Source organism: Eurypyga helias, unplaced genomic scaffold, assembly GCF_000690775.1.
Source record: "Eurypyga helias isolate BGI_N326 unplaced genomic scaffold, ASM69077v1 scaffold12674, whole genome shotgun sequence".
In the NCBI taxonomy this organism is placed as follows: domain Eukaryota; kingdom Metazoa; phylum Chordata; class Aves; order Eurypygiformes; family Eurypygidae; genus Eurypyga; species Eurypyga helias.
The window spans coordinates 8266-34277 of NW_010245677.1; the positions used below are offsets into that span (position 1 = coordinate 8266).

General features: G+C 39.8%; 1 protein-coding gene across 1 annotated transcript in view; it reads right to left on the minus strand.

The window, feature by feature from the left end:
- Positions 1-5895: 5895 nt before the first annotated feature.
- Positions 5896-26012, minus strand: part of LOC104508510 (potassium voltage-gated channel subfamily H member 5) — a 46740-nt gene continuing 26623 nt past the window's right edge. Inside the window, exons 4-6 of the mRNA XM_010150164.1 lie at positions 25537-25652; positions 20856-21248; positions 5896-6349 (exon numbers count right to left, since the gene is read on the minus strand). Coding sequence (XP_010148466.1) covers positions 5912-6349; positions 20856-21248; positions 25537-25652 — 947 coding nt within the window. The 3' untranslated portion in view covers positions 5896-5911. The remainder of the gene's footprint in view (positions 6350-20855; positions 21249-25536; positions 25653-26012) is intronic.

A 26012-nucleotide genomic window follows, 5' to 3' on the forward strand; every position in this document is an offset into this window, starting at 1 on the left:
AGAAGCCCAGTTAGAAACTAATGATCTCTTCCAGACAATCTCCACTGCCTCTAAATAAAATACTCTGTCTTTCAGATGTAGTTATTAATCTACAGCTGAGTCTGTGGCCTTTCCAGGTGGATGCATCCTTGCACAGAAGAGCAGAAGGGAAGCAGTTACACACAGAAGAGCTCCTAGTTTGGAAGCATCCTCAGTGACCTTCTCTCAGTAGCCTTGATCGGGGCAGTTTTGCCAAACTATGTAGTAGATTTACACTGGACAACATAAACACCACGAAGAAGTGAGAAGCTGCTTCATCTCACTCTCACTGGGCCAAATTCTGTAGGACATTCAAAACTTTGCTGTCCAGCCTGGCAATAAGCTGTGAGTGATCCCTCCAGGGGTGCAGGCTGTCACCCAGCCCTCCAGCAATTCACACCGATTGCTCTGGAAGCATCCTGCACCCCACCTGCCAAACGCAGTTTGGGGGTTAGATCTGTTGCTGAATCAATTAAGAGCCCGCTAGTAGGGCCATAATCTTGTTCAGAGAGACGTTTTCCCCCACTGGACCACATTTTAAGAAACTGTGAGGAGCAGCACTAAAATTGGCCCAGGTCTTCTACTGCTGAAGAGGCCAAACCCTTCTGTGGCTCCCATACACAGGACTGACTCTTGTACAAAACCCTTAGAGCAGAGTTGGATTTCAACGAGAGCTAAATATTCAAGCCTATGAATTCCTACAGGTGTAAAGCTTTCTCACATTACTATCTGTTGCTGTGAAAAATATGATTTAATCTATGTTACTGGCAACGATTTTTGCTAGAAGGTGCTATCTTACACATACATTTTCCTCGGGATCAAAAATTAAATCCTATGGACTCTTGGGATTGCTTGTCTGGAAGTCTGCCAGACAAGCGCTTTCCTACAATTATACACTGTTGTGTCAGTGCGTGGGCTTAGCCACTGCTTAACAAATTTACTAGATAAACCTCCATGATTCATACAAACAGCACTCAAGTGGCTAACTACCATATATTGGCAGGGAACTGATGAATGTTACTTGAACAATGAAAGAACCCACTTGAATAATGAATTAGGTTTTGGCAGATCAATGGAGAGATGACTGACAGTCCGTGGCAGTCCATGTCACAACTCCAAAACAAGAACTGAGCAGCAGCAAGGGGAGGGGTGCCATGAGCAACCAGCAACCTTTCAGCAACAGATGAGGTTTTAGAACCAAAAGTAGCTTGGATGAGAGGTTCTTACACGATCTCAATAGGAAGGATCGTGTCCTATACTGTCTAGTAAAATTAAAAGAAGCGCAGAGTATCAAAAGGAACCCACCCATGGTCTCCTTCATCAGATGTCCCTGGAAGAATAACAACTTGGGGTCAAAGTGACAGCAACCACGTCTGTTTTGCAACCTGCAAATCATCATCCTGAGTATTGTTACAATAAAAAGAAGTCGTCAGCATTTCAAGCCATGAAATCGGAAACTGAGCATTGGAAAGAGCTGACTAGAAATTGCTCCAATAGCTGGCGGAATAACCAATTTTCAAGAGAAAGCATTCTGTACAATAACCACAACAAATTCTTCTGCTCATACGCAAAACCAATTTGCATTAACAATCCTGTCCACCATAACTTAAAACCAGTCAATGAAAAATAGCATCACCCCCACAACAACCTCCCCATAAATCTGGAAGTAAATAGAAGCCAAAGCAAACTATGTATATGACACGTATCTCCCTAAAGGAAGGACAACAAAGCACCCTTTCTCAGCTCTTCTGGGGACTGATGGATGACTAAGAGGTTCTTCTGGAACTTTCACATCCTGAGAAACAGTGAAGTATTCAGCGTTCAGTGACCAGTGGAATACTGGATTTCTGTTACTGCTTACGGTGGGCTGTGCCCACTCAGCTGGACAAACAAATTTATATAAATGCCATATTTATGGGCATAAATTTATGGGCATAAATTTATGGGCATAAATGCCATATTTAAGGGGCTAGGCTGACTGCGATCTGCTCTATGTAATTCAGAGCAATTTCATGTTGCGCATGGACAGAGGCTAATGGATTGTCGCAGGTTACACAAGAAGCACGCAGAGGTGTATCGGAGACCTTTGGAGCTGCAAGCTGGGAAGCTTTTCGCCCAGTGGAAGCACAGAAAGGAAGAAGGCATACGGCAGTACACAATCTCCTGTCGTTCAAACCTTCACACTTGTTTCTGTAGAAAACCCATCTCTCCTGAATTCTGCAAGCTGTTTCACCCAGCCATATTGCCACCTTCCCTAAAATGACTTTTCCCTGCTACAGACCGTATGCTCACTGAAGTCCTGGCTGTGCTGAGCTGCAAGATAGTAACGGCGTGCAAACCTGTATCTTTCTGGCTTTTCTTAATACACTCCTTTTTGTGAAAGGCACAAAACCAGTTAGTTTTCCATCTACACCTGTGGTCGTGCTGCAGAATCCTAAAACCTGCCGGTGGACTGAGCTGGAGCAACGTGCAGCAGAGACTGAGTTTCTTGCTAGAGGCTGTGAGCTGAGGGGAGATTGCAGGAGGCTTATAAGAAAGGTCTTTCCTGAATGATAAACGATTCTTGGTCCATTCAAACTGACGGACCTACTTATTTGTTCTGTTCTGTGCAGAGAGGGGACAAAATGACCTATATCAACACAAAAGGAGTTACAAAAAAATCAGATTTTGAATGCATATTCAGCAACTTGAGGCAGCAAATGCAGAATAGGTGATTAAACAATAACCCTTGTAAAAACCTTGCTCCCTTGTCAAAGGATGTGTTTCATTTACTATTTTTAGCTTTTCAAGTGTCAAGAAGCAACAGAAAAAACATTGCTGAACAGCACTGGACACCAAGAAAAAGCAAGTGAGGCAAAAAGAAATCTGAAGTAAGCTCTACAAGATGAGGTTAGGTTATTCAAAGCTCTTTTTCCTGCAAAACAGGTGATATATTTCAGTCTAAATATCCCACCCAATTCTGTCCTCAGTGAACAACCAAGTGACAAACTGCCAATCAAGCTGAAAAGCATCACCATTCATCTGGGTTTCCCCCGCCACCACCCCGCACTGAGCAGTGCTTTATCAGCAGCTACAGAATCTTAATTCGGCTATTTTTAACAAGAACACCATTTTGCAATCCTGCCCACCAGAAGGATTTGCGAATCTCTCCAAATACTCCTCCCAGGACCTGATAAGTTTGCCAGTGTGAATAGGAAACTTCTGGCTTGCAGAACAAGCCGCTGCTAGCTGACAACGCAGTGAAGATTTTCTTTCATATCTGAAGTTTGCATGAGTAGGCAGCTGGGATTGTGATGAATTACTATCTCTGATTCCAGGGCTAAGTTTAAGACATTTATTTGGCACAGTCTGTTAGAAAAGATGCTGCCAATATCAACTGCTGGTATTAGCAAACTTCTTTGGGAAAACTACCAAAGGTGTTTCACAGTCTCTCTCTCTGCTTATAACAGGAGTTAGTTCAGGGACTAGAGTTTTTTATTGATTGAACTGTAATTGAATTTTGCTGAATTTTTAACTCAAAACACTTTCAAAACTAAAACTGAAACACTGTGTTTTGAAAACAACTGTAATAATTTTCTGTTCTTACTTACAACTTCTCTTGGGGCCAAACACTTTTCCCAAGCGCATTGGCCAATTTGATTGCCTGAGAAATTGCATTTTCCAGCTATTTGTTGTGCCTTCCCATCCCACTTTGGTGTTCAGGTTGTCATCTTTTCAGCAGCCGTCACTGCAAACTATGTTTATACAATCTGATCTCTTTGCAGAAATATTGCAAGTATAAAGCCCATGACCAGTATCTTTTTGGAAGTTGGCATATTTTTTAACCAGTATTCAATCAAACAAGAAAATCCTTTAGATTTCAGAAGCAGTCATCATATTGGTATGCTTGAATAGAAAATCTTCAAATCTTCATTGGTATGTTTGCAAAATATTCAATCATTTAATGATAATTGCACATTTTTACACTTGCAAATAATCTCAATAGGTTTCTTCTGTCCGTAGTCTGTTTGTATGCAGGAATATGCATTGTAATGATCTTGACCCACTCACAAGAGATGCCACATTTATTTTGATGGCATTATTTTTATGCAATAAGCAACTTAATTGTCCTTTTGCCATGCTGCTTGAATTTTAGATTCCCCTTTTGAATTTGCCCAGAAGCTTATAAACCTACTCATGGTTTTCCCACTACTCAGCTTACAGGTACCACTTGTAAGTTTGACATGAACATTCAATAATTTTGAAGGTAGCATTTATGAAAATCACTGAAATCAGCTAGTGGCACATACACAGGTTGTTGTAAATGTCAACTTTGATACTGCTATGTGTATTCCTCATCTTTATCATGTGTTTCAGAGATGAAAAATAAAGAGTACAATCCACCTAGAACAAATACAAAGCAGGTTACAAGCTCCATTTCTTTTTCATCTACTGAGGCCATGTATCTATTTTTTTATTACTACTACTACTACTATTATTATTATTCATTATGTTTTTATAGGTCTCAACCTACCCTAAGTCATTTACCATGGCTGCTTAGTTCCTTCTGTGGGACAATCCTCTGCAGGGCAACAGTATTCCACACAAGAAAATCAAGCAAATTAAATACTACAATATTTTAAATGTTCTAGACCCACTTTACTCTCCAAATCCCCAGCCTTCTGTAAATACCACAAAGCAGTTTCAACAAATGGCTAATCAGCACCTATAGGTTTTCTATGGTCTAGCTGCAATAGTTCGTTAAAATGTTCTAGCTTGGGGATTTGCTTTTTATGGACCTCAGAATGTTCTGAAACACATCAACCCATCATGTAAAGATGCTGTTCAGCAGAAATTTCATTGCACCACGCTGCAAGCAGAGTCCTGAAACTGCAACCTCTCTTTATAAAAACCATTTAAAAATCTCCAAACAAATGGCTTTAATCTTCTAAAGATATAGAAAGACTGTAACAAGAAAACTTCCTTTTTATAGTTCAGTATTTCTCTGAGATGAGCTCAAAGTGTTAGCTGAGATAATTATCAGAGAGACTATGCAGATCTTACTTTCCAAAGGTTTTGTTTGCTCTCTTGTTACATAATTGCTTATTCTTTGCATGGAGCACAGAAATCAGAAAGTATCAGAGAAATACAAAGAATTATTTATTTAACAGAAAAATAATTCTCCCAACTGATATTAACATTTTCAGCAGTCTATTCTGTATTTTGAAGCTTTCTGTTAACCTGGAGAAGTGCTCAGTGATCTAACCTTGGCAGTACATGAAATGAGACATGTGCATTACCACTAGTGGTTTTAGACTATTTCAGCAGAGTTGCAAAACAGCAGGAAGCAAAGGTGCATTAGTGCGTCGTATGACTGCCCTCACTTCTAGCTTCACTGACAACAAAGGTCACCATATTCAGGAGAGAAAATCAGGATTTGTTGTAAGGCAAAGCAGTGCCATAAAGTACACAACCACTTTATGGAAACACTAAATGGTTTTGAGTATTAGCTAAAACCACTTCAAACGTTTCCAGGCCTGTGGAAGTTTATAAGCAAAACTCAGTCAGACTACCTGAATTTGAATATATATTGTAACTTCTAACCGAATTCCAGCCAAGAGCTTTCAAACACCATCACAGCCATCTTTAAAGCGTAAAGAAGCAGCCCTGAACTCAATATAAAATTGTCATCAAGCACACTTATGTACATACTATACTTAGTCTCGCAAACAATTTAAAAGCTATAGCAACTCCACAACTTCACTTCCTGTATTCAATAATTCCATGTTCATTTCATGATTACATACAGGTACTTCAGATTTTTAGAATGTTGGGAAAGCTTACAACAATCATGCTATGCAACCATCATACTAGCTATACTACTACCTTTTCTGAAACACAGTAAAATCTAATTCTACTTACAGCCAACCATCATCATGGCCACCGAAAAAATCTTCTCTCCATCAGTGGTTGGTGCTATGTTTCCAAATCCTATTGTTGTAAGGCTTGTCATGGTAAAGTAGAGAGAGGATATGTACAAGGAGTCTTTACTGGGTCCTCCTTCCCACTGCCCTGAGCCAGTGGTGTTGTATCGATATGGTGTCCCGATACTCAGTGCCAATTGGTAGAGCCAGCTATCTGTTTTGATTGTATTAGTGACTTCATCTATAACTTCGTAGTCCCCGATGCTGTACCATATGCAGGCTAGCCAGTGGGCCACCAGTCCAAATACACATACCAACAGTACCAGTACAGCAGCACCATATTCCAGATAATGGTCCAGCTTCCTGGCAACTCGACCGAGTCGTAGAAGACGCACCACTTTTAAGGAACTGAAGAGGCTACTGATCCCCTAGAAAAGAATAAAAAACATTATTTCATCTGGAATATCCTGCTGGTTAACACAGAAGACTGCACAGCAATTCCTACATCTGCTTTAAAGCTTTCTATACAATTATTCTGTGCTCCAGACGACAAAATACAAGATCAAACTCTCCTCTTTCTCCAGTACTTTTGTCCTCATCATGGTAAATCAAGTTTGGCACTCATTAGGTGGATAAATTACTTCGCTTAAGCTCAGTCTTTCCAAGTAACAGTACAATTCTGTGAAATCCAAAGTGAGAAATAGCATGTTTATTACAAAAAGGAGGGATTCGATACCTGGACAGTTTGTAGTAAACCAGAAACTGCTTTGACCTCTAGAAGGTCAAACAGGGTGGAAGAGCAGTCACAGATGCAACTACACCACCCAAGTGGAGTCTTCTTGAAGCTTCTCAGAGAACAACAGAACCCTATTAAAATCAGGCAGAGGATTGCTATTCTGACCAAAGCAGGGGTCCACCAACTTCAACAACCCTCAGCATTAACAGATGCTCAAGAGAAATGTCATTGAATACTTGTAATGGGTAACTACAGAGAAAGATGCCTACTGTTCCTCTCATCCATCGGAGGGTAGCTGGGTAACGTCCTCTAGTCCAACAGTCTCCACCTCACTGTTCTTCACCACAGCTAATATAACTCTGGATATTTTGTTATTTATAAGATGTCTTACTGACTGAACAGGGAACTAACAAACTGTGAGCACATCACCTTTCTGAGGGTAAAACTACAAGGCATTAGGAAGAAAGCCGCATGGCTTTGCATAGAGAGATAAATTCTTTTCTGATCAACAGACATTGCAGAAATTTTCCAAAAGCAAGTATTTGTGTGGCTTGTTTTTTTCACACGAGATAAATGGAGTACAAATAAATGGAAGTACAAGTATTTAGGGAATAGAAGCACAGGGACTATCAAAAAGCTAATAGAAACATCTGAGAGGGAACAAGAAAAGTGTATGTCCTCCTCAATGCACAAATGGTTTGCAACGTATTTTAACGGAGTTTATAGATGCAGAAAGAGAAGAAAAATATGTTCCTGATCTATTGCAAACCCATGATATACCTAACTTGTACATTAAATTAATTAGTGTCTCAAAATAGAAGGTTTGCAAAGGAAGATTTCTAACATAAAACATTCAGAAGCCAAAGACATTTAATTTAAAGTAGAAATTAACACATAGAAAGCAGTGAGGCAAACATTCCTAGTTACTGTGCCAAGATTAAATTGCCCTTTTCTATGCATCATTATCAAATCAGTCTAGTCAAAACACTGGCTAATTATATTATCAAACAGTAAAAGACTGGAGTTTCTGGAGTTTTCTATACCAGAAAAAACATTAATCTCTTTTGCATCTCCGTTTCTTTTCACAACTAACATTTGAAGGGTAACATATACTTGATATTTCTAGATGTAATCTGTTCGACAAAGTTCGTGTATGCTTTGCAAATCCTGTTGGAATTTGTTTCAGATCCCCAAATCTTTAATAAATTGAAGTTCTGTATTTGCATTCAAACTCTCATGATGACTAATACCATGGAGGGAAGTGGAATTTTCCCATTTTGATTTCTGTATTTTGTATTTACACAAGACACAGATCTAGTTTATCGTTCTTATTTCCATCTAAACGTATATTTACTTAGTTGCTTGGGGGTGTATGTCTGTGAGGCACTCTGAACAGCCAACTTTTCCAGTAAACTGGTAAGTCCCTTACAACGTTCATTACGCAACAGACTGGGGCCAGTGGACTACTGAATGAGAGTCACACCCCACAGAAACAGTATCTACATTAAAAAAAGAAAACTACAGAGTAGTTAATAGTGTATATCAGGTAATTAATCAGCAATGTGTTTCAGGGAATTATCCTTGATTCTGAAAGTTTACAACTTGCTGTGAAATCAGAGGGAGGAAACAGCAGGATGTGTTTTACTAGGATCAGGTCCTGTTGTGTTGGTCAATCACATACACATTATTTCCATTTTACTTAAAGACTAAATGTTCATTAGCAAGATTAAGGCTAGAAAAGGAGTTAGAGACCTGGAATCTCAACTTGGGAGTCCCCTTTTGCACCCAATAGCTTATGTTCGCCTCAGTGACAAAACTTACACTGCACTTTCTACTGCAGAAACCCAAGCCAAGAGTCAACCCTTGATCAGGAGACTTTACAGCCTGACATTGCATCCTTCATCAGTATTACATACTCGCTCTCTAAGTTACATGGGCAGTTTACCAGTTGTACAACTAATATAAAAATACATATTTATTTCACAGTCTGGGAGAAAGTTAGTGCTGTGATTATTTTTTTCTGTAAGGACAGATAGCAATCACATCTCTTATGTATGAAACAAAGAGAAATGTTTCATTTTAGGTGACACTGAAATGTATTCTTTCCAAAGAGTATTTAATTTCAGTTTGACTGTAATTCTTGAGGGCAATCCAGTCTGACCCACTACTTTAAGGCCAAAAAATCACAGATATTTATTGAGCATTCTCATTTCAATGTCTAATCTTGAAAAATACAGAGGCAATATTAGAAGATTTAGAAGTCTATTACATAAAACACTACCTAGGAAAGTGCAATGAAGCACATACTAAATGAACATGTCATGCGTCACACTGAGTACAAGGTTGGGTCAAGATGGTAACTTTATACTTAAAAAAAATCACCTTACAATAAATGCAGAATTGTTAATTGCACAAAGCTCTGCCCTGATTCAGCAACAACCTCTTTGGTGGAAATCATATGGAAGACATGATCTCTTGAATTATGTTTGGGCTATTAAGAAATTCATTGTGCTAAACTCAAGTAATTGCTGGCTGCCTTTAATTTATTTTTCTTTTAACTGTATTTATGGTCCATAATAAATATTTTTGAAACTCTTTTACTAAAGAATGAGCCCCTGCTCTCACTGAAGTAACCTCAGCACTCAAGGAACAGAAAGGTGATTAGAAACCTTGAATGGAGCATGTAATCCCATTTGAGTGTAAATACTGCATACTTCTGATAGTGAAAATCCAACCCTCTGGGAGAAGCATTTGCCACTATCACCACATTTAGTCAATTGGGCCAATTGTCTATAATATCTGCTGGTCTGTGTTCTCCAATTGAGAATATCTGGTTATGTTATGAACTATTCAATCCTGCTCCTTGAGGTTTACACTAATGTATTTGATTATCTGTGGATCAGAGGAGGACATCCAGCTTAGATGTAGAAATCATCAGCTGTAGAAATGTTTTCACTGAAAAACGAACTACTCCAGAATCGCATTTTGTGTGTCAAGTTTGGAACCAAATTCTTATCTGATACACATCATTGACTTAATGTTACAAGTGTGAGTAGTGCAGGCTTTTCCTGTCACTTTTAAGGCCACTGGATCGGGAGAGGAAACAAACAGTAGCTCCGAACCAGCCCTTTTTGTGCCACCATTTCAATTTTGCAGACAGCTGCAGCCACCACAAAGGATGTAGACAATGTCAAATTTATCCAGAAAGGTATTTCTGAGGAATGGATGTTCAACTTGGCTAAATAAATTAACCATTCATGATTAAACAAAGCCCAAGTTTATTGATATAAGCACCTGGCAAAGTCTTGTTCTCAAGTTCTCTTGATATACTAAGAAAGGGAATTCAGTTTGATAGTGGAGGCACAAGTGATGACAGCACTCAGCCTGAAATGCAGAGGGATGACTCCTGCCTATTAAAATTACCTGCATCTTGCCATTTCAGATCCTAGATGTTACCACATTGTCAAACTTCAGTCTTCCAGGATGAAAGAAGCATCTAAAGTTGTGTGTCTGAATCTGACTAAACTTTTCTGACCTCCGGGCTGAGAAAGATATTTCCTGCAATTGGAATACACACCGTGGAAACCAACCTCTGCACCTCTGAGTGAGAACAGGGAGCTAAGTTCTCTTGTGCTTAATGAATCCCTGATAAACCAGGCAATAGGAAGGATGAAGCTGCCAAAGCCATGTTATAGAGGGTCTAAGAGCCAAACATGCAAGACAATAAAGGGAACATTGTCACCAAAGGAAAATGAAGGTTAACAAGTGCAGGAAATCGTTCAAGCTAGTGTCATTGTCAGAGATGTCTTCCTAAACCAGGAAAGAGAGAGTGGAGTTCATTCTGCACTAAAGGAGAAACAGAATAACAGAGCTGCAGGTTTGTAAAAGACGTACAAGATCTAATCAGCTGGTTACTTGCTAATCTAATGTCTTTTCTGCAGCAGCAAATTATTCCATAAATGTTTAAAAAAAGTAAAATAAAAATGAAAACAGCCATTACTTTCTACTATTTAAATATACTAAAATCTGCTTAAACCTCAAAATTAAATTCCAGTATGCTGAAATGGTGAATTCATGCCTAACTTTTTTTTTTTTCCTATTAGGGAAAACCGTGTTTTTAACTCTAGGCACTTTTTCGATTAAATTTCACTCCATGATTTTTTATGTATTTGTTGTTAGCTATGGGCCCATGTGCAAGAGCACCAAAAAAAAAAAAAAAAAGACCCATGCATTTTAAACGTGTTGTAAAGCTGAAATCCTCCCGGGTCTGAAAATGAGGATCAGTACTGCATCATTTAAGAGAAAACACTGTCTCAAAAAAGGTCAGAGGGAGTAAAAAAAGAAGAGCTTTTCACTATGTTTTGATGGCCAGCACATTGTGATTTTGAAGAATATAGAGAGTGACCAAGAACCAGAGCTCGGAACTTTTCTATGAAATACAGTAAGGCATGTTGCCACTGCAAAGGTGTGACTGCAACATATACAGATCTTCTTAAGCTAAATTTAAACTAATATGCTTAGAGTGGCTAGACACAAGCAATTACAGCAACCTGCATTCAGCAAAACTAGCCATTAAAGTGATCAAATCCCCTGAGGAGTTTGCAGCCCAGGCTGAGCTCTTGATCTCTGTGCAAGAGCAAAATGGTTTCATGTAAGTTGAGCCCGAGCACACCTGCACAAGCCACTACCACACCACAACTGAGCTGTAACCGCCCTCCTGGGGTGGGATACGTCTCATGGAATGCTGCAACCTTACGGCCAGCTGGCCAGCCTATGTGAATGGTCCAGCTTCCTCCCTGGTGAGTGCAGAGAGACTCATGTCAGAAGAGTGACTCACCCAACCCATCTCAGATAGCGAGGATGGGATGAATCACCTCCTGGAGCTGTCTCGCTCCCCTCCCACCGAATACAAAGCAGCTGAAGCCTATCACTTACACAGCTTATGGGAGGAGAAATTAAACCCATCCTTAGAAATCTGGATAGCCCAGATCTGGGCAGCATCCAAACCTGTATTATGTTATTACAGAGATGGATATTACGGAGGACTGCCTCACAATGTGAGACTTATCTTTCTCAATATGAGCTTGGAGAATAAATGCTATTAATAACAGTAGGCTGAGATTTTCTGCAGATGCAACAGCATGCTTATTTCTTCATTGAATAGCCAATTACTCCACAGAAAGGGATGCTACACTACAGTGGGTTCTGACAGGATTTTGAAGAAGTCCCTATTGACTTGAAGAAGGAATTGAATCACTTCATAAAAAATTAACATTGACAGAGTAAACTGGACTGGGGTTCTTGATCTCAAAAGGGCAAGAACTGTTAAAATATAAATGATAGTATACTGAACTATAAACAAGTAAGTGAAGAGAACTGGACTGCGAGAGATTGGAGAGTCAGACACCTGGCTGCAAAGGACACCTGGAATGTCATTACACCAAAAGGTATAGAATACCCAGGGATTGTATTGCAAAGAAAGGGAAAAACTTGTAAAGCTGAGCATCAGTCCTAAATGCATAAATAATCACTCAAAAGAAGAAAACAGAAACAGAGAACTGTAACATATGAGAAATAAAAAAATTGATCAACTGAAAGCCACAACTTAGAGGGTAAAAAGAATAGGGTTAAACTTTTCCTTGTAAAGAAAACTAAAACAAATACTACAAGATTCTGCACATTCATAAATGAAAAAAGAAAAACAAAAGTGATCAAACTGCAATGAAGCAAAGAAAAAAAAAAAGTCTTGGGCTAAAAATTAAATTAATTCTTAGCTTTAGTTTTCTAAGATGATTTTGATGTTTTCCAGAAAAGCTAATGCATCAAAAAGGAAATAAACAGATACATTACCTGAACTAATGTTAAAGAAAAGAGTAATTAGAATCACTGAGATAAATCAAAATGCAATCACTGCAGCAATAGGTTTGCTAAGCTTAGTTAGGGCTGGGATTTATCCAAGTTTTCCGGACAGCTTTATCTGATAACACACCCCATTTTCTAAAGAAAAAAAAAATGCATTTTTCAGTAAAACGGCAGGGGAAATTATTAGGAAACACGGAGAAAGCAAGGATTGCAACTTGGTTGTAAGGTGACTGAAAAACTTGTGAAAAGTATGGCAAAGTAGAGACCATACAAAGGAATTCTAGTAAGGGTTACAAGTGACAACTCTCAGTGATTTCGTTGTTTTCTTAGTGATGTAATCAGAAATATTACATGCTCTTGAAATCTGCTGATGGCAAACCTTCAGAGCAGACTGTGCAAAAAATAACTGTGTGGGAATAAAGGCAATTGTGATAAAGCTTGACAATACAGAGTCTCAAGGCATCCTTTACAGGGCAAATATTAACAAAAATTTCTATTGCTACAAAGTTCTTATGATTGAGAAAAAAAAATAGTTACGTATACAAGTTAATCCCAGAGTGACTCACAGCAATCAGTGGGTTACACTCACAGAAAAGGTTAATCCAGTTCCAGGACAGATCACTTGACTGCTTAGAACAGGAGGAGACATACCCTGAATATGCCTGTATCTCCTTGTGGACGATGCTTGGCCCAGTGTTTCATCAGATGAATCCCATGTTCAGTACATTTTGAAATACAGTCCAAATACTTTATTTAAAGAAGCATTGGAAAAACTTTCATTACTTTTCCCTCATCAGAGGTAATTACAGAAAAATAAATTCACCCAAACTAATCACTTGGCTGATTCTGTAAAGCCAAGGCACAGCTCAGCATTTGATACTGACGGAGTGAAAAAGGTACTGTTTCTGTAAACCTTGGGCAATCTTCACTGAGCAGTTGTTACATGGTGGTACACAACGTGAAGAAAACAAAGCACCTACAGGTTTTGGGAACAACTGTAAAGGTGAACTCTTGCCAACACGAGGGGGTGAGCCTGCAGACACACACCTCCACAGCAGGTACTGTTCTGTGCAGCGCAGGAGTATCCAGGAGGACGTATAGGCTGTTTGAAATTTAACCAGCAAATCATTCCCAAAAGAAATTTTTGAGCTTAGCTACTTAAATAGAGCTTAGCTCTAAGATCCCTGGTTAGCTTCTTAATGCTTCTTTACTGGAGTTAATGTTAAAATAAATCTTCCAACATATCTCAGAAACCCTTCTTCTTAGGTAAACAGTTAACGTAATAAGGTTACAAATCAAAATGCTGGAATGAGAAAAATAGAAAAGCAACTTTTCTGATTTATCACCACTTTAAGAACTGAATTTAAGGTTGCATTCAATTATGTAGCTTCACACGAGACTAAGAGGCTTTGCTTCTGCACAAGTTATCTAGATCCTGGGCCCAGATACAAGCAGAGCCCATTTAATACTTGACCCTGCACCACTGGCAGCGATGGCAGCAGTGACTGCAGTGAGCACAAAATTGAGTCCTTACAGCGAGAAAGTTTTCACATGCAGTCTCTGAAAGCACCTCCAAATTTATTGCTTGAGATTTGTCTTTTTTCAGGAGAATGGAGGAGCTTTCCATTTTTTCCCTCCCCTAATACAAATATCAATAAGCTATAACATTATAAATAAACTTCTAGTGAATTGTCCGTGGCACAACTATACAATATTTCAAACAGTGAATAACTGAGATTATAAAAAGAAGTGCAATTTCAAAATATTTCTTCTACATTCAACTTAAGGGGGATGTGGCACCTTACACTATGTATTTGTCAGCACATCACTGTGCCCAGCTGGGGAAAAAATATAATAAAATCTGATAATTTTCACTAACTTAGGGAAGATGGATGGAGGATGAAATGGGAGAGAGAGGAAGGTATGTCACAGCATTTGGGACAGCTTCTGAGCAGGATACTGAACTTAGCTGATAGTTTATTGCCAGCAACACACTACAAATATCCTATGCCAATATAGGAATAAAAAGAGAAGAAATACGGGGGGAGACCTGCAGTGTTTCTGCAAGTACTTCTGGAACTTCACATATGCATGAGGCCAAGGGACAGATGTAACACCAACTCACTCTTGAGCAAAATAAAGACTCACACCAAGTTACAAGGCTGTCTCGCTAGTAAAACTTTAGTAATTCTGATGTTAGCCATGCAGTCAGCTTCTCCTAGGCTGCACCTTGGTTCCATTTTGTGCAGAGCAATTGCCCATCACTAAGCCTCCCACTGACGGCTGTGTACAGCAATCCCAGTAATGTGAATTTGCCCTACTCCCATCGGCATTATTTCAGTGAGCATCTGACCGGATTATTTCATTTGCCTCATCTCTTTTGCAAGCCTTCCTCTCCTTTGCGAGTGAAGGGATCACGCAGGACTCAAAGCTTCCCTTGAAAGTACTCCACACACAATTTGCCCCAATTGGACTCCACATCACTTAATAAGGCTCTGACTAAAGATTTGATTTAAATAGCTTGTACCCACCATCTGTTCCCAGTAACATATATAAGTGCTTTAAAAAAAAAAAAAACCACCCACAACAGAAAAAGGACCACTGAGACATATAATTAAAGTTCAGTATGCCATAATCCACATCAGAGCGGTGCAGCACGAGGCTACCAGGTCACATCCATCTCATGGGACAACCCTGCCTGCCTTCCCACCACCCCCTGTATCGACTCACTTCCTTTCACAAGTTGCCCCTCACATCAAGATGACATTCACCTGTCTTCACAAGGGAACCTGCAGAAATACAGACCTTGTATAGCATTATAAAAGCTGGTAATGAAACAGTGGCAGAACCTGAATATAACCTTAGCTTGAATAAAGGCTAAAGAGACGTGGTGCAATTCTGCAACAAAATGCAATAGGGGTGATAGGAGTGAATATGGTTGACGATTTATATAATATATGCTTAAGGTGGATACGTTTATATTTGGACACCATAACCAAGCCATTGTATTATTATATTGCAGTTTTCTGCACACTGCAGCAGGATGACAGTATTCTTCATATTTAATTGCATACCGACTGCATAACAAAAGGGGAAAATGCCAGGTCCCAGGCCCAGTGCGCCCGTCGTTTGTTGCTAGGAGTTTTCATCATAGTTTAACACTTGGCTGCAGCAGGGATTTAGTTCTGGGAATCATTTTCTCCATGTCAGCCACCTAGATTTAAAAAAAGGTAGCTAGCCATAGACTCTATTTCAGAGCCAAAGCCACATTTTTGAAGCACACTGATTTATCTTCACCTTGCATATGCCATAAACCCTTCTTCACATACCTCCCAAATAGGGAACGTTTGCAGTAAAGCACTGCAGATGTGAATATGGCTAAAATAGTCGCATCAGCTTTTATTTGCTTTTCAATTTACAAACATTGCTATTTTAGTTGCTTTTAATTGCAGCGACGTGAAGAAGTTTCTGCCACCACTAAAATAGATCAGTAACAGTTATTAAAAGGAGATTACCATTAGAAGGATTCCATGCCTTAATATGTCCTGCACAGATCACTAAATTTTATAGGCCACTGGGTCACATAGTCTTACATTATTAAACAATAGACATAGAACTTTAGAGTTTTAAGTTATTTAAATTTGTCTGCTTTCACTTTCTGCCACTGGCTCATGAAAACTAATTCTTGCAGAAAGGATTATCTTTTATACATCTCATTTGAAAACCATTTCTTTGGCTATGTGTACATACCATCCATGTCACTTTAGGGCCATGTTTCTGGCAGAGATGAGATCAAGAGTCTAGGTTTTGTTTCATTACAAACTCAGAAACTCAAGAATCTCAGTGAAAATTCCCAGGGGAAGGAAAAAACCCACCCACAACAGTACACTATTTTCCCAAATAGCAACGGAGGCTTTTTCAGCTGTATTTAACACTTACTTTGTGGAAACATTTTCCATTTGGCTAAAAGTTTGTCCATCCACCTCATCTTGGGAATATTTATTCTGTATATTAATTCATATGCAAAGGCTCAAATACAGCCCTCAGCAGCCCCAACATACCGGTACATGCATGTGGGTATCTGAGGTCCTTCTAGCTCCAGGTACTCTCCTAATTGCATGGCTCCATGTGAGGATAAGAGCCAAACACCTGCACATCATTCTAGTTTCCCATGGATGTAAATCCATGCATTTGGTCCCAAAGGGAGTTTTAGCCTGGTTTGACCATATCTGAACAAGCAATGGCATCAGCATCCTCAGTCACACTCTAAGCCCACCTGCTGACAATTTCAGCACAATGTGACTCTGCTAATTGTGACTTGTATTGAATCAATGGTTACCCACACTAAAAAAATCTTTTGGTAGCCCAGACTGACTATATTTATCTCTCTCTAGTAGGCAGAACACATATAAAGGCTAAGCCTCAAGGTAACATAATTCTCTAACTCTAAAAGTAGATTTTTAGATTATTTTAGAAATTTAAGTGGTAGTGTATACACCAATCAAAAGAGTTGTTACACACAGTGAAGTACTCGGGGGAAAAAATTAGAGTCACTAAAGGTGACATGTAAGTCCAAAACAAAAATCAAACTTTCAGTCGCTAGATACTTCACAGCCTAATAACAACAGGAACTTCATGTGACCAAAATCTCTGGATCCAAACACCATATGCCCCATTACTCCAAACTTTTTTTTTTTTTTTTTTTTAAGAGACAGACAGACATGCAGTTTTGGACTAAATCTGGAGTTCCAGAGAACTCTCTTACTTTAAAACAAAACAAAACAAAAACAAAAAAAAGAGCCTAGTTTCACATACTCTGAGCACATACCCTCCCATTCTGGTTTGTACTCTGATGAAAATTGGCTGGATTCAACAGTATGTTTTATAGCATCTCTTTTCACACTTCTATATATGCAAGGGTTTCTGCATGGCTTTGGTTTAACCAGAATATATTTCGGTGCAAGTAATGTTTCCCAATTAGAAAAGATGACATGCATTTTTTCCAATCATCCTACCAATTTTCTTAAATTAAGTATGTATCACACTACGGGTTCCACTTTCCTCTCTTAGATCATTTTTCTCCAGCCTATTTTACCTTGTTTTCCTACCCTTTCAGTACCACTTAGCCACTTAATTCCTCATCCATCACATCAATTTAGATCACTATACTGTGCAAGATATCTCTCTCTCATTATCTTACCTTTCCCCTCCTTGTCATATGTCCAAATCCCTCCTGAGCTGACAGTAGCAGCCTGGCTCTGTAACTCCAGGCATGGAAATCTACACCTTTAATTCTGCCTCAAATCATCTTAATCCCACCAGTTCCCAATTTGTGTGTCATAATCCTTTTCATCATATCCTTCTACAGAGGCTCTACATCCACTCAACAACAAAATAACTTTGATTTGCAGTCATGTTTGCCTCAGGTGGGAAATTCCCAAGACTCTGGCCTTGACCTAATGCTGTCCATGATGGAAATGACACTGCGCCTTATCTGGCCCAGACTGACTGTATTTGAAGAACTCCAACTCTCAATAGGAAAAGTCACATTACCTTTTTTCACATTCCTTTTTTAAATTTTTTTATTTATCTCTTTAATTCTAACATTATAAAATAGCACTCAATTTCATAAGGCAACTTATACAATGATTCAGCAGCCTCGGCATGAGAATCTTCAAGCACCTATATCACATATAATAGTCTACATCTACAGACACACACCTAAACTTCGTTGGCTGTTCCCTTCTATATGCATAAGAGACCTGCCCTTAGGAAGGAAAAGAAACTGCCTGCAATGGTGTCCCCCCATACTTACCTAGTCCCTTAACAGCTAACAAAAGTGCAGTTAATGCTTTATGTGGAAAAAGGAGGTGTTGGAGGTGGGGCACACAACTGGAACAAATTTGGAAAGACATCTTTCACTCAGATGGCTTTTAGGACAATTCACTCTGATTTGGGTCCATCCTTTGCCACCATATCAAGAACTCTAAAAGCACCAGGGCCTGTCCCCAAGGTCTTTACCACTAAGCTTTGATTTTCTGTTAACTTTTTCTGAAATGACACAATCACCAACTTTGATGCTAAAGACAAATGCCCTTATCCAACTCCCAGAGCCAAGATAAAGAGCTAAAACCTACCAGAATCAGGAGGTAAAAGAACTCTTCTCTCCTACTTGCCTTAAGGAGGACACACGCCTTCTACTGAGAAACACTCTCCTTTTAATCAATCAGAATATTTCTTCCAAATTAATCTTATTGATTTACATATTTTTTACTTCTGAACAGTGTTTGAGCGTACTGCTGCTAGTGGGCCAAAAAGTTAAATCACAGAAAACAAGTACCAGTTAAAATAATGTTAAAAGCCAAATGAAGATAAAGAGCATTAATATCTACAACCACCTAGAACACACCAAGCAGCTCAAAAGACTTAAAGGTCACAAATGAAGACATATCACCCAAAAAAACCCCTCCCCTGGAAGAGAGAGAAAAGGGAAAATGTAGACCCAAGGAGGAAAGACTGACTGTTTACATACCTGTTTTCAAAATCACTTCAATTCTTTCCAGGCACTAGGGAAAAGAGGATTTGGAGGGGTTTGAAATCAAGTACATACAGACAGTGGTAAGGGTTGGAAGGGATCTCTAGAGATCATCAGTTATACTCCAATGTCTGCTGGAGGCTCCACGGCCATAAAACACCATTTCATGAGAAATAAATGCTACTTTTGGTTCTCTTCATCATAAATGATTTGGTATTTCATTTTTTTGAGCTATGATAGCAGCTCTACGATCACTGGAGCTCATCATACCTTGTTACTGTTACTACATTTTAGTTAAGTTTGGCACGTTGTGTGCCTCAATTACAACACACTATGGCAATTATTCTCTTCACTGTCACAAATATTGCAGATGGTTTATTCCCCATCTATATGTTAGAGAAAGAGGTAAAGATCATAATTTAAATCTGTTCTGCTTGAGCACAGAAATTTTCTATTTGTTTTACATATTAAAGCAAGAAAATATGGAGCTACGCTTCATTTTTATAAAAACCAGGTTCCTCTTAGTCTGAAATGGGTATCCTAAAAAGCTGGATTGTATTTACAACCTTGGTAATAGCACTTCCTTACACAGCCTGACTGTACACAACCTGCTTCCAGACGGGCAGCCCTCATATGATCTTGAATTTAAGCTGCAAGTATTATCACTTCTGTCATATTTGCTATAAATAAAATGGAACAATGTCAGAAGATGGTACTCAGCACAGAGACAAGGATGGAATTTTAAAGGAGCTCTACAAAATCTGCACCAAAGTCTGCATTAAAAAAATAAGAATGTAGATTTTATATAGTGAGGATTTGAGAATTGGGGGGGGAAAACCCACAAAACAAAAAACACCACCACACACCAAAAAAACCCCACTCAACAGTGTTCTAAGAAAAACTGCTAAAATGTTAAAAAACAGAGGCTTTTTCATCTGCTCATGGTCCCAAAGATAAAAGGCTCTAGAGTAAAATTAAAACAAGTCCTAATGCCATTATAGTTGCATTTTAATAATGAATTTTCTCTACAGTGACTTGTACATGCATTATTTCTCAGTTATTGCTTGTGTCCCTATTATCTTAGGCTGCAATCTCAATTTCTTAAATGTTAATACTCTTAGCAGTTAAAAAGCTTTAATTCAGTGTCCATTTAAGTTATTTATGTTTTCTTTCCTCAAACAGTCTCTAAAATTCCAGCAGTACCTCAAGCGCTGTTTAAAAAAAATGGAGATAAACTTCCCTCTCAATCAGACATTTAAAAAGACATCACAGATAAAAGAAAATTACAGCATGGTCCAAAAAGTAATCCCAGGACAGATTTTAAAAATGCTCACTCAGAAGCATCCTCTACTTTTGCTTAAGTCATGGCAAATTTGCCACCGGCTTCAGCCAGTGCAGACGCAGGGTTTTGATTATTGAGATAAAGCCTTATCAGTCTGCCTTTCAATGGATTAGGACTGCTTAAAAGGCAGTCACTGAGTCTGAGCTGAAAAGGGAGGCTGTGGCAGAGGGACATCTCAACTGGTTCAGCCTTCTGGGATACAGACGTGCGACAACGCTTTGGGACGAAGAGGAAGTGATTCCAAAACCCACATCTATTAATGTACGCTTCCACACGTGGTACTGAAATCATGACACCTCCAACACAGGAATGCTGCATATGTAAAGCCCAGCAGCTTAAAGCCATCCCTGCATATTTGCACAGAGCTTCAATTGTCTCTTGCTGCCAGATGCCCGGGAGCGTGCTCCTAAATTAATTCCTATTTACACAATCCTTTTGAGGTGGACTACAATCACTTACCTCATCTACATTCTCAAAGGCATTGATGATGTCATACGGTAAACAGGACAGAAGATCAATCACAAACCACGTTTTCAGGTAGTTCATCCTTATGAGTTTGGGATCAGATATAACCTCTCCACCAGGGCCAACAAAGGTCGTATGAAAGTTCAAAACAATGTCAACCAGAAAAATAACATCCACGACACTGTCCAGCACGAGCCAGGCAATGTTGTTCTGTTTTGTCTTGAAGGAGACATTATATGGAACCATAATTGCTGTGTAGAATGTTAGAATTAAGATGACCCAGTCCCAAGTGGTCTTAAAAGCACAATAATGTAGTATAATGTGTGGTGGAGTCTTTGGAGCTTCTTGCTTGTACTGAGGAAGAATATCAGATCCCAGCTGGAGAACCTGTAAAAGACAGAAAAGCAAACGTTACTGTTTTCAACTGACATGATCCAGTTCAGGGTCTTATGGATTTCTGTGAGGAGCAGCACAAAGATGGGACTGTGTTCATTGGACACTGCAAGTCAGGCCGCAGTTTCTAGGTTACGTGGTTTCTTAAGAATGTGTGGAGGCAGCTATCACTCAATGAATGGGAACAGCACAGAATCTAAAGATATTCTTTCAAAAAGGGAGGTCTTTGCAGATGGACTGAAGGGAAACCATGCCAATAGAAAGGGCAGCGGGGCTCCATAAACAGGTTGTGGATATTGCCACATTGGCTTACATTCTATGTTTATGAACATCAGCATTCATTCATATTTGGAAGTGTTACAAGACTAATCCTTTGTGCCTGACCTCCTTTTTAAACCACTGTTTAGCCAGAATAATGCCTTTCAAAGGTAAACCACATTTCAGTCTTCCTGGCTGACCTCCCTCTAAGATGAATCATTGCATGCACAATTTCTGCCCTAACATCCTGGCAATATCATAGAATTGCCTAGATTGGAAAAGACCTGTAAGATCATCTAGTCCAATCATTAACCTGACACTGACAAGCGCCCCACTAGATCACGTCTCTAAGCACTACATCTACACGACTTCTAACAACCTCCAGGGATGGGGACTCCATCACTGCCTTGGGCAACCTGTTCCAATGCCTAATGACCCTTTCAGTAAAGAAATTCTTCCTCATATCCTATCCAAACTTCCCTTGGCACAACTTGAAACTATTTCCTCTTGTTCTATCACTTGTTACTTGGTTGAACAGACCAACCCCCACCTCCCTACACTCTCCTTTCAGGGAGCTGTAGAGAGCCATCAGGTCTCCCCTCAAACTCCTTTTCCCCAAGCTAAACAACCCCAGTTTCCCTCAGCTGTTCCTCATCAGACGTGCTCCAGACTCCCATTTTCTTCAAAAATTTGTTGCCCTTACAAACTCAGTATCACTAGTGGGTTCTCTTTTATTTCTTCTAACTACCTTTATTTTCTTTTGTGCATATGACTATAATGTCCTCCATGCATACTTTTCTGAAATGTGGAACTGGAAGTGTTGCAAAGGAATCAAGCCAAATTCACTTAAAACATTCTAACTTATCTCTGTCCCACACAAAGAGCAAAAGCACAAAGGAATGCACAACATGGCAATACATGGCACTGACAACTGCAAGATTCATGTGTATTTTGGACTCAACACCTTTTACATTTGGGGATCTCAAGTCTGTGTGGGATAAAATAAATAATTCCAGAAACTATAAAACTCATTTCAGCCCTACACCTGTCCCATACTGAGGCTGAAACACCATATTTGCAGGGACAGTCAGATTACAAATAGCAGTCTTATATGTATACAAACGATCAAATGCAGGATGCTTCCTCGATGGAGAGGAGTAAATGGCTCTGAATAAACAGCACAACAACTAAGAAGATGAACTCAAGTACCACAGATATGGATTCTCCTCTAATTCCTTGAAGTCTTATTTTTAAGATGAGAAGAATGTTACTGAGATCAGACAGTACAAGTCTGGCTCTACTAGAAATATGTTCTTCAGAAATCACCGAAGGCCAACAGCAGCAGTCGTTCCCACTATGTGCTATGGTTTTCCAACATGTCTAATCTGGTCCTATGTCAGGCTGTAACCTGATGGGTTGCAAACCTGCTTCTGCCTATCTGTTCCCACCCTCCCCAAGGTCAGATTTAGCAACCACGACCTGTAAGAAAAGTCAGTTTTTCAACATATCAGCTTGACTGACTTAATGTTACATGAGTTTGTTTTCTACAGAATCAGTTGGGTTGAACAAATTTATCCCACGGCCAGAAAACCACTAGACCAAATACACAGGTAGCAGAGTGCAGCAGAGAGTTCCAGGACACCTTGGCTGCCCCTTTTGCCAACAGCCTCATATTACACAAGCTTTGGGGTAACACCAAGCCATGCGTTGAGCTCCAGCTGAAGGCAACACACACCAAGCTGTCAGGTCTCAGTGGCACTCACCACAGACCCTCACAGTTGCAAACCACTGGTGACACCCACAAAAACAACAACCTCCAGGTGTCCCTTCCTCAGTGACCAGGACAGGACTCACTAATAGCACCCCTATAATGAATCAACAGGCAAGGTTCAACCGGCCACCGTGGCACACTGAACTGGCTGGATCCCTGCACTTAACACACTATTTTGGCTTTGACTCATAATTTGGCCATTATGTCTTTGGACTCCTCTGTGGTCAACACTTTACTGTCATGATAAATCAGGACTGGGACTTCTTCCCTTGGTTTCTCCAGGCCTGTTTGTCCCCTTGTGTTGTTCACTCAGGCAGGAGCTAGAGACAGCCTCACTATGGCTGGAATAAGCAGCTTCTTAGGGCTCCAGTTGAATGGGATGAACATATGCTTGATAGTTCCCTATGCCTCTGGTGGTGGAGTGCTTAGGAGATCCCATGATACTGTAAAAGCATAATTATTATTCTTAACATAATATCATGCCGAGTTTGACATAGTGAGTGGGTGGCAAGTGGCTGTGGATCACCACTGAACTATAATGATTATTTCTTTCATGCTGCATGAATTTTTAATTTTAAACCACTAAAGAATACACAGTATCTTGTTAGTCAGCTGCATTCATCACAGACTCTCTGAATTATTCTTGTACACAACTAATGAAAATGGCTGATAACAGTTAAGCCTGGTAAAGGTGGGCAGCACATTCTGCAAGGGATGAACTGTGATGATAATGTTCCTCCTCAGACACCGAAGTATGGAAAATGGGGCAATGGTGTACCTCCACTCAGTCTGCATTCCTGACAACACTTTCCCTATAAAGCATTTTGCAGCTGTAAATGACTTGTAAGAGAAGTTTGCACACCCTACAAGCAACCTATTCCTGGGTGCAAACTTATCCGTTATCTGAGCTTTTCCTACTGCCTGATCTAAATCCTCCTTGCCATGACTTAATTCCATTACTTTTTCTCAATCTAGTGAACAATTTACTCCCTTATTCTATGCAACTGCTTTAGACTTAATTGAATATTGTTACCATATCTTTTCCAGTTTTCCCTGCTCTAGTCTAAACCAATAATGGACATAACTGGATTTACAGAGTACTGAAATGACATGAGTCAGAAAAGCAAGTCATGAGACTAACTCAGCAGTCATCCAAGCTATTGTTATGGGATAATTCATGGGAAAACATCACACTGCCAACACCTGAAAACTGTAGGTTTACATTCTGCTTTTAATTTAAGTTCCACTAAAACTAGAAAGGGAACAAAAAAATTCAAAGCTTCTACCAGTTCTTAGCATCAAACCCAGGACAAGCTCCGTGGTACATGGTGGCTAGGGCTCTCATTCTCAGTAGCCCAGACAGCCTGACCATATATTTTGACCCGTATATTTTTTATTACCAATGGACATGAAGATGAAAGCAGTACCTCTGTTTCATCAGTTAACCTGAAGGCATTCACTTGTTGCACCATCTGCACTGTTAAGGAGATGTTTGCAACCTGCCAAAGAGTTCATTTCATCAGTTCTGAAGAAAAAAACGATGAGCAAAATACTGCAGGAATGACTTTGCAAGAAAGTCCAGATTAAGGTATATATGTAGTCAGTGTTCCTGTACAACCCCAGGCACCCAGACAGAGATACTTCCAAAGAGGTTTCTCAAACAACCCCATTTCCCCAGATGAATAAGTCACTATCCACAGGGCTCAAGAACATCAAGTCTGATTCCATGTCGCTGTGAGACAGCCTACAGGGGAGCACCCTGTGCCCTGTACCCCAAGTTAAGCAACAACCATCAGAGTTGCATGCACAAAAATAGGGCCATGTAAGTAAAAATGACCTACAGAGACTGTTTTCATGAATGAAAGAGCGTGACCTGTCCCAGAAATGTGGGCTTGGCACACAGTGCTGCTTTAGGATGAGCAGAGGAATGGGGTGTGAGACAGCCTACAGGGGAGCACCCTGTGCCCTGTACCCCAAGTTAAGCAACAACCATCAGAGTTGCATGCACAAAAATAGGGCCATGTAAGTAAAAATGACCTACAGAGACTGTTTTCATGAATGAAAGAGCGTGACCTGTCCCAGAAATGTGGGCTTGGCACACAGTGCTGCTTTAGGATGAGCAGAGGAATGGGGGGGCTTGGGAAATATTTTCCTCTACAAATACTATTTATTCATGGGAATAAATCTGGGGTTTTTATCCCCCCCATCTCTTCCTGCCTTACGAGGGAGCAGGCTGGTGTCTGTCCCACTTACTTCGGCTAACCGGGAGTGTTTGTGCACCACCTCAGCCTTGTTCATCGGCGTTAGCTGCTGCAGGACGCTCCGGCTGTTCGTCAGGGCCCGCGTCAACCGAGCAAACTTTGTCCAACCTGCGGGAAAGAAGGAAATTGTGTCAGAAGTACTCAGACCTCATTCATCGCTAGTAGATTTCCTTCGTGTTCACTGATACTGTCTCAGACTTGACTAGTTTCTCTAAATTTCTGTACAGAACAGCTTCAGGCTCCAGGCTTAAAGACCTTGCAACAGAGGAAAAATACCACTGCTTCAAGGCAACCGCAAGTAAATCTGAGTAAAATCAAAATCCTCTGGCTTGTTCTTTCTTCTGCCTTTTGGAGACATTGTGTTAGAGGGATCACATTGTGCTTTCAGTCTTCTGGGGAGTTACTCTGCTGCTAAAATCTAATTCTAAGCCACTGAAGTTAATGCAAAGGCTTCTCAAGCCTGCAAAT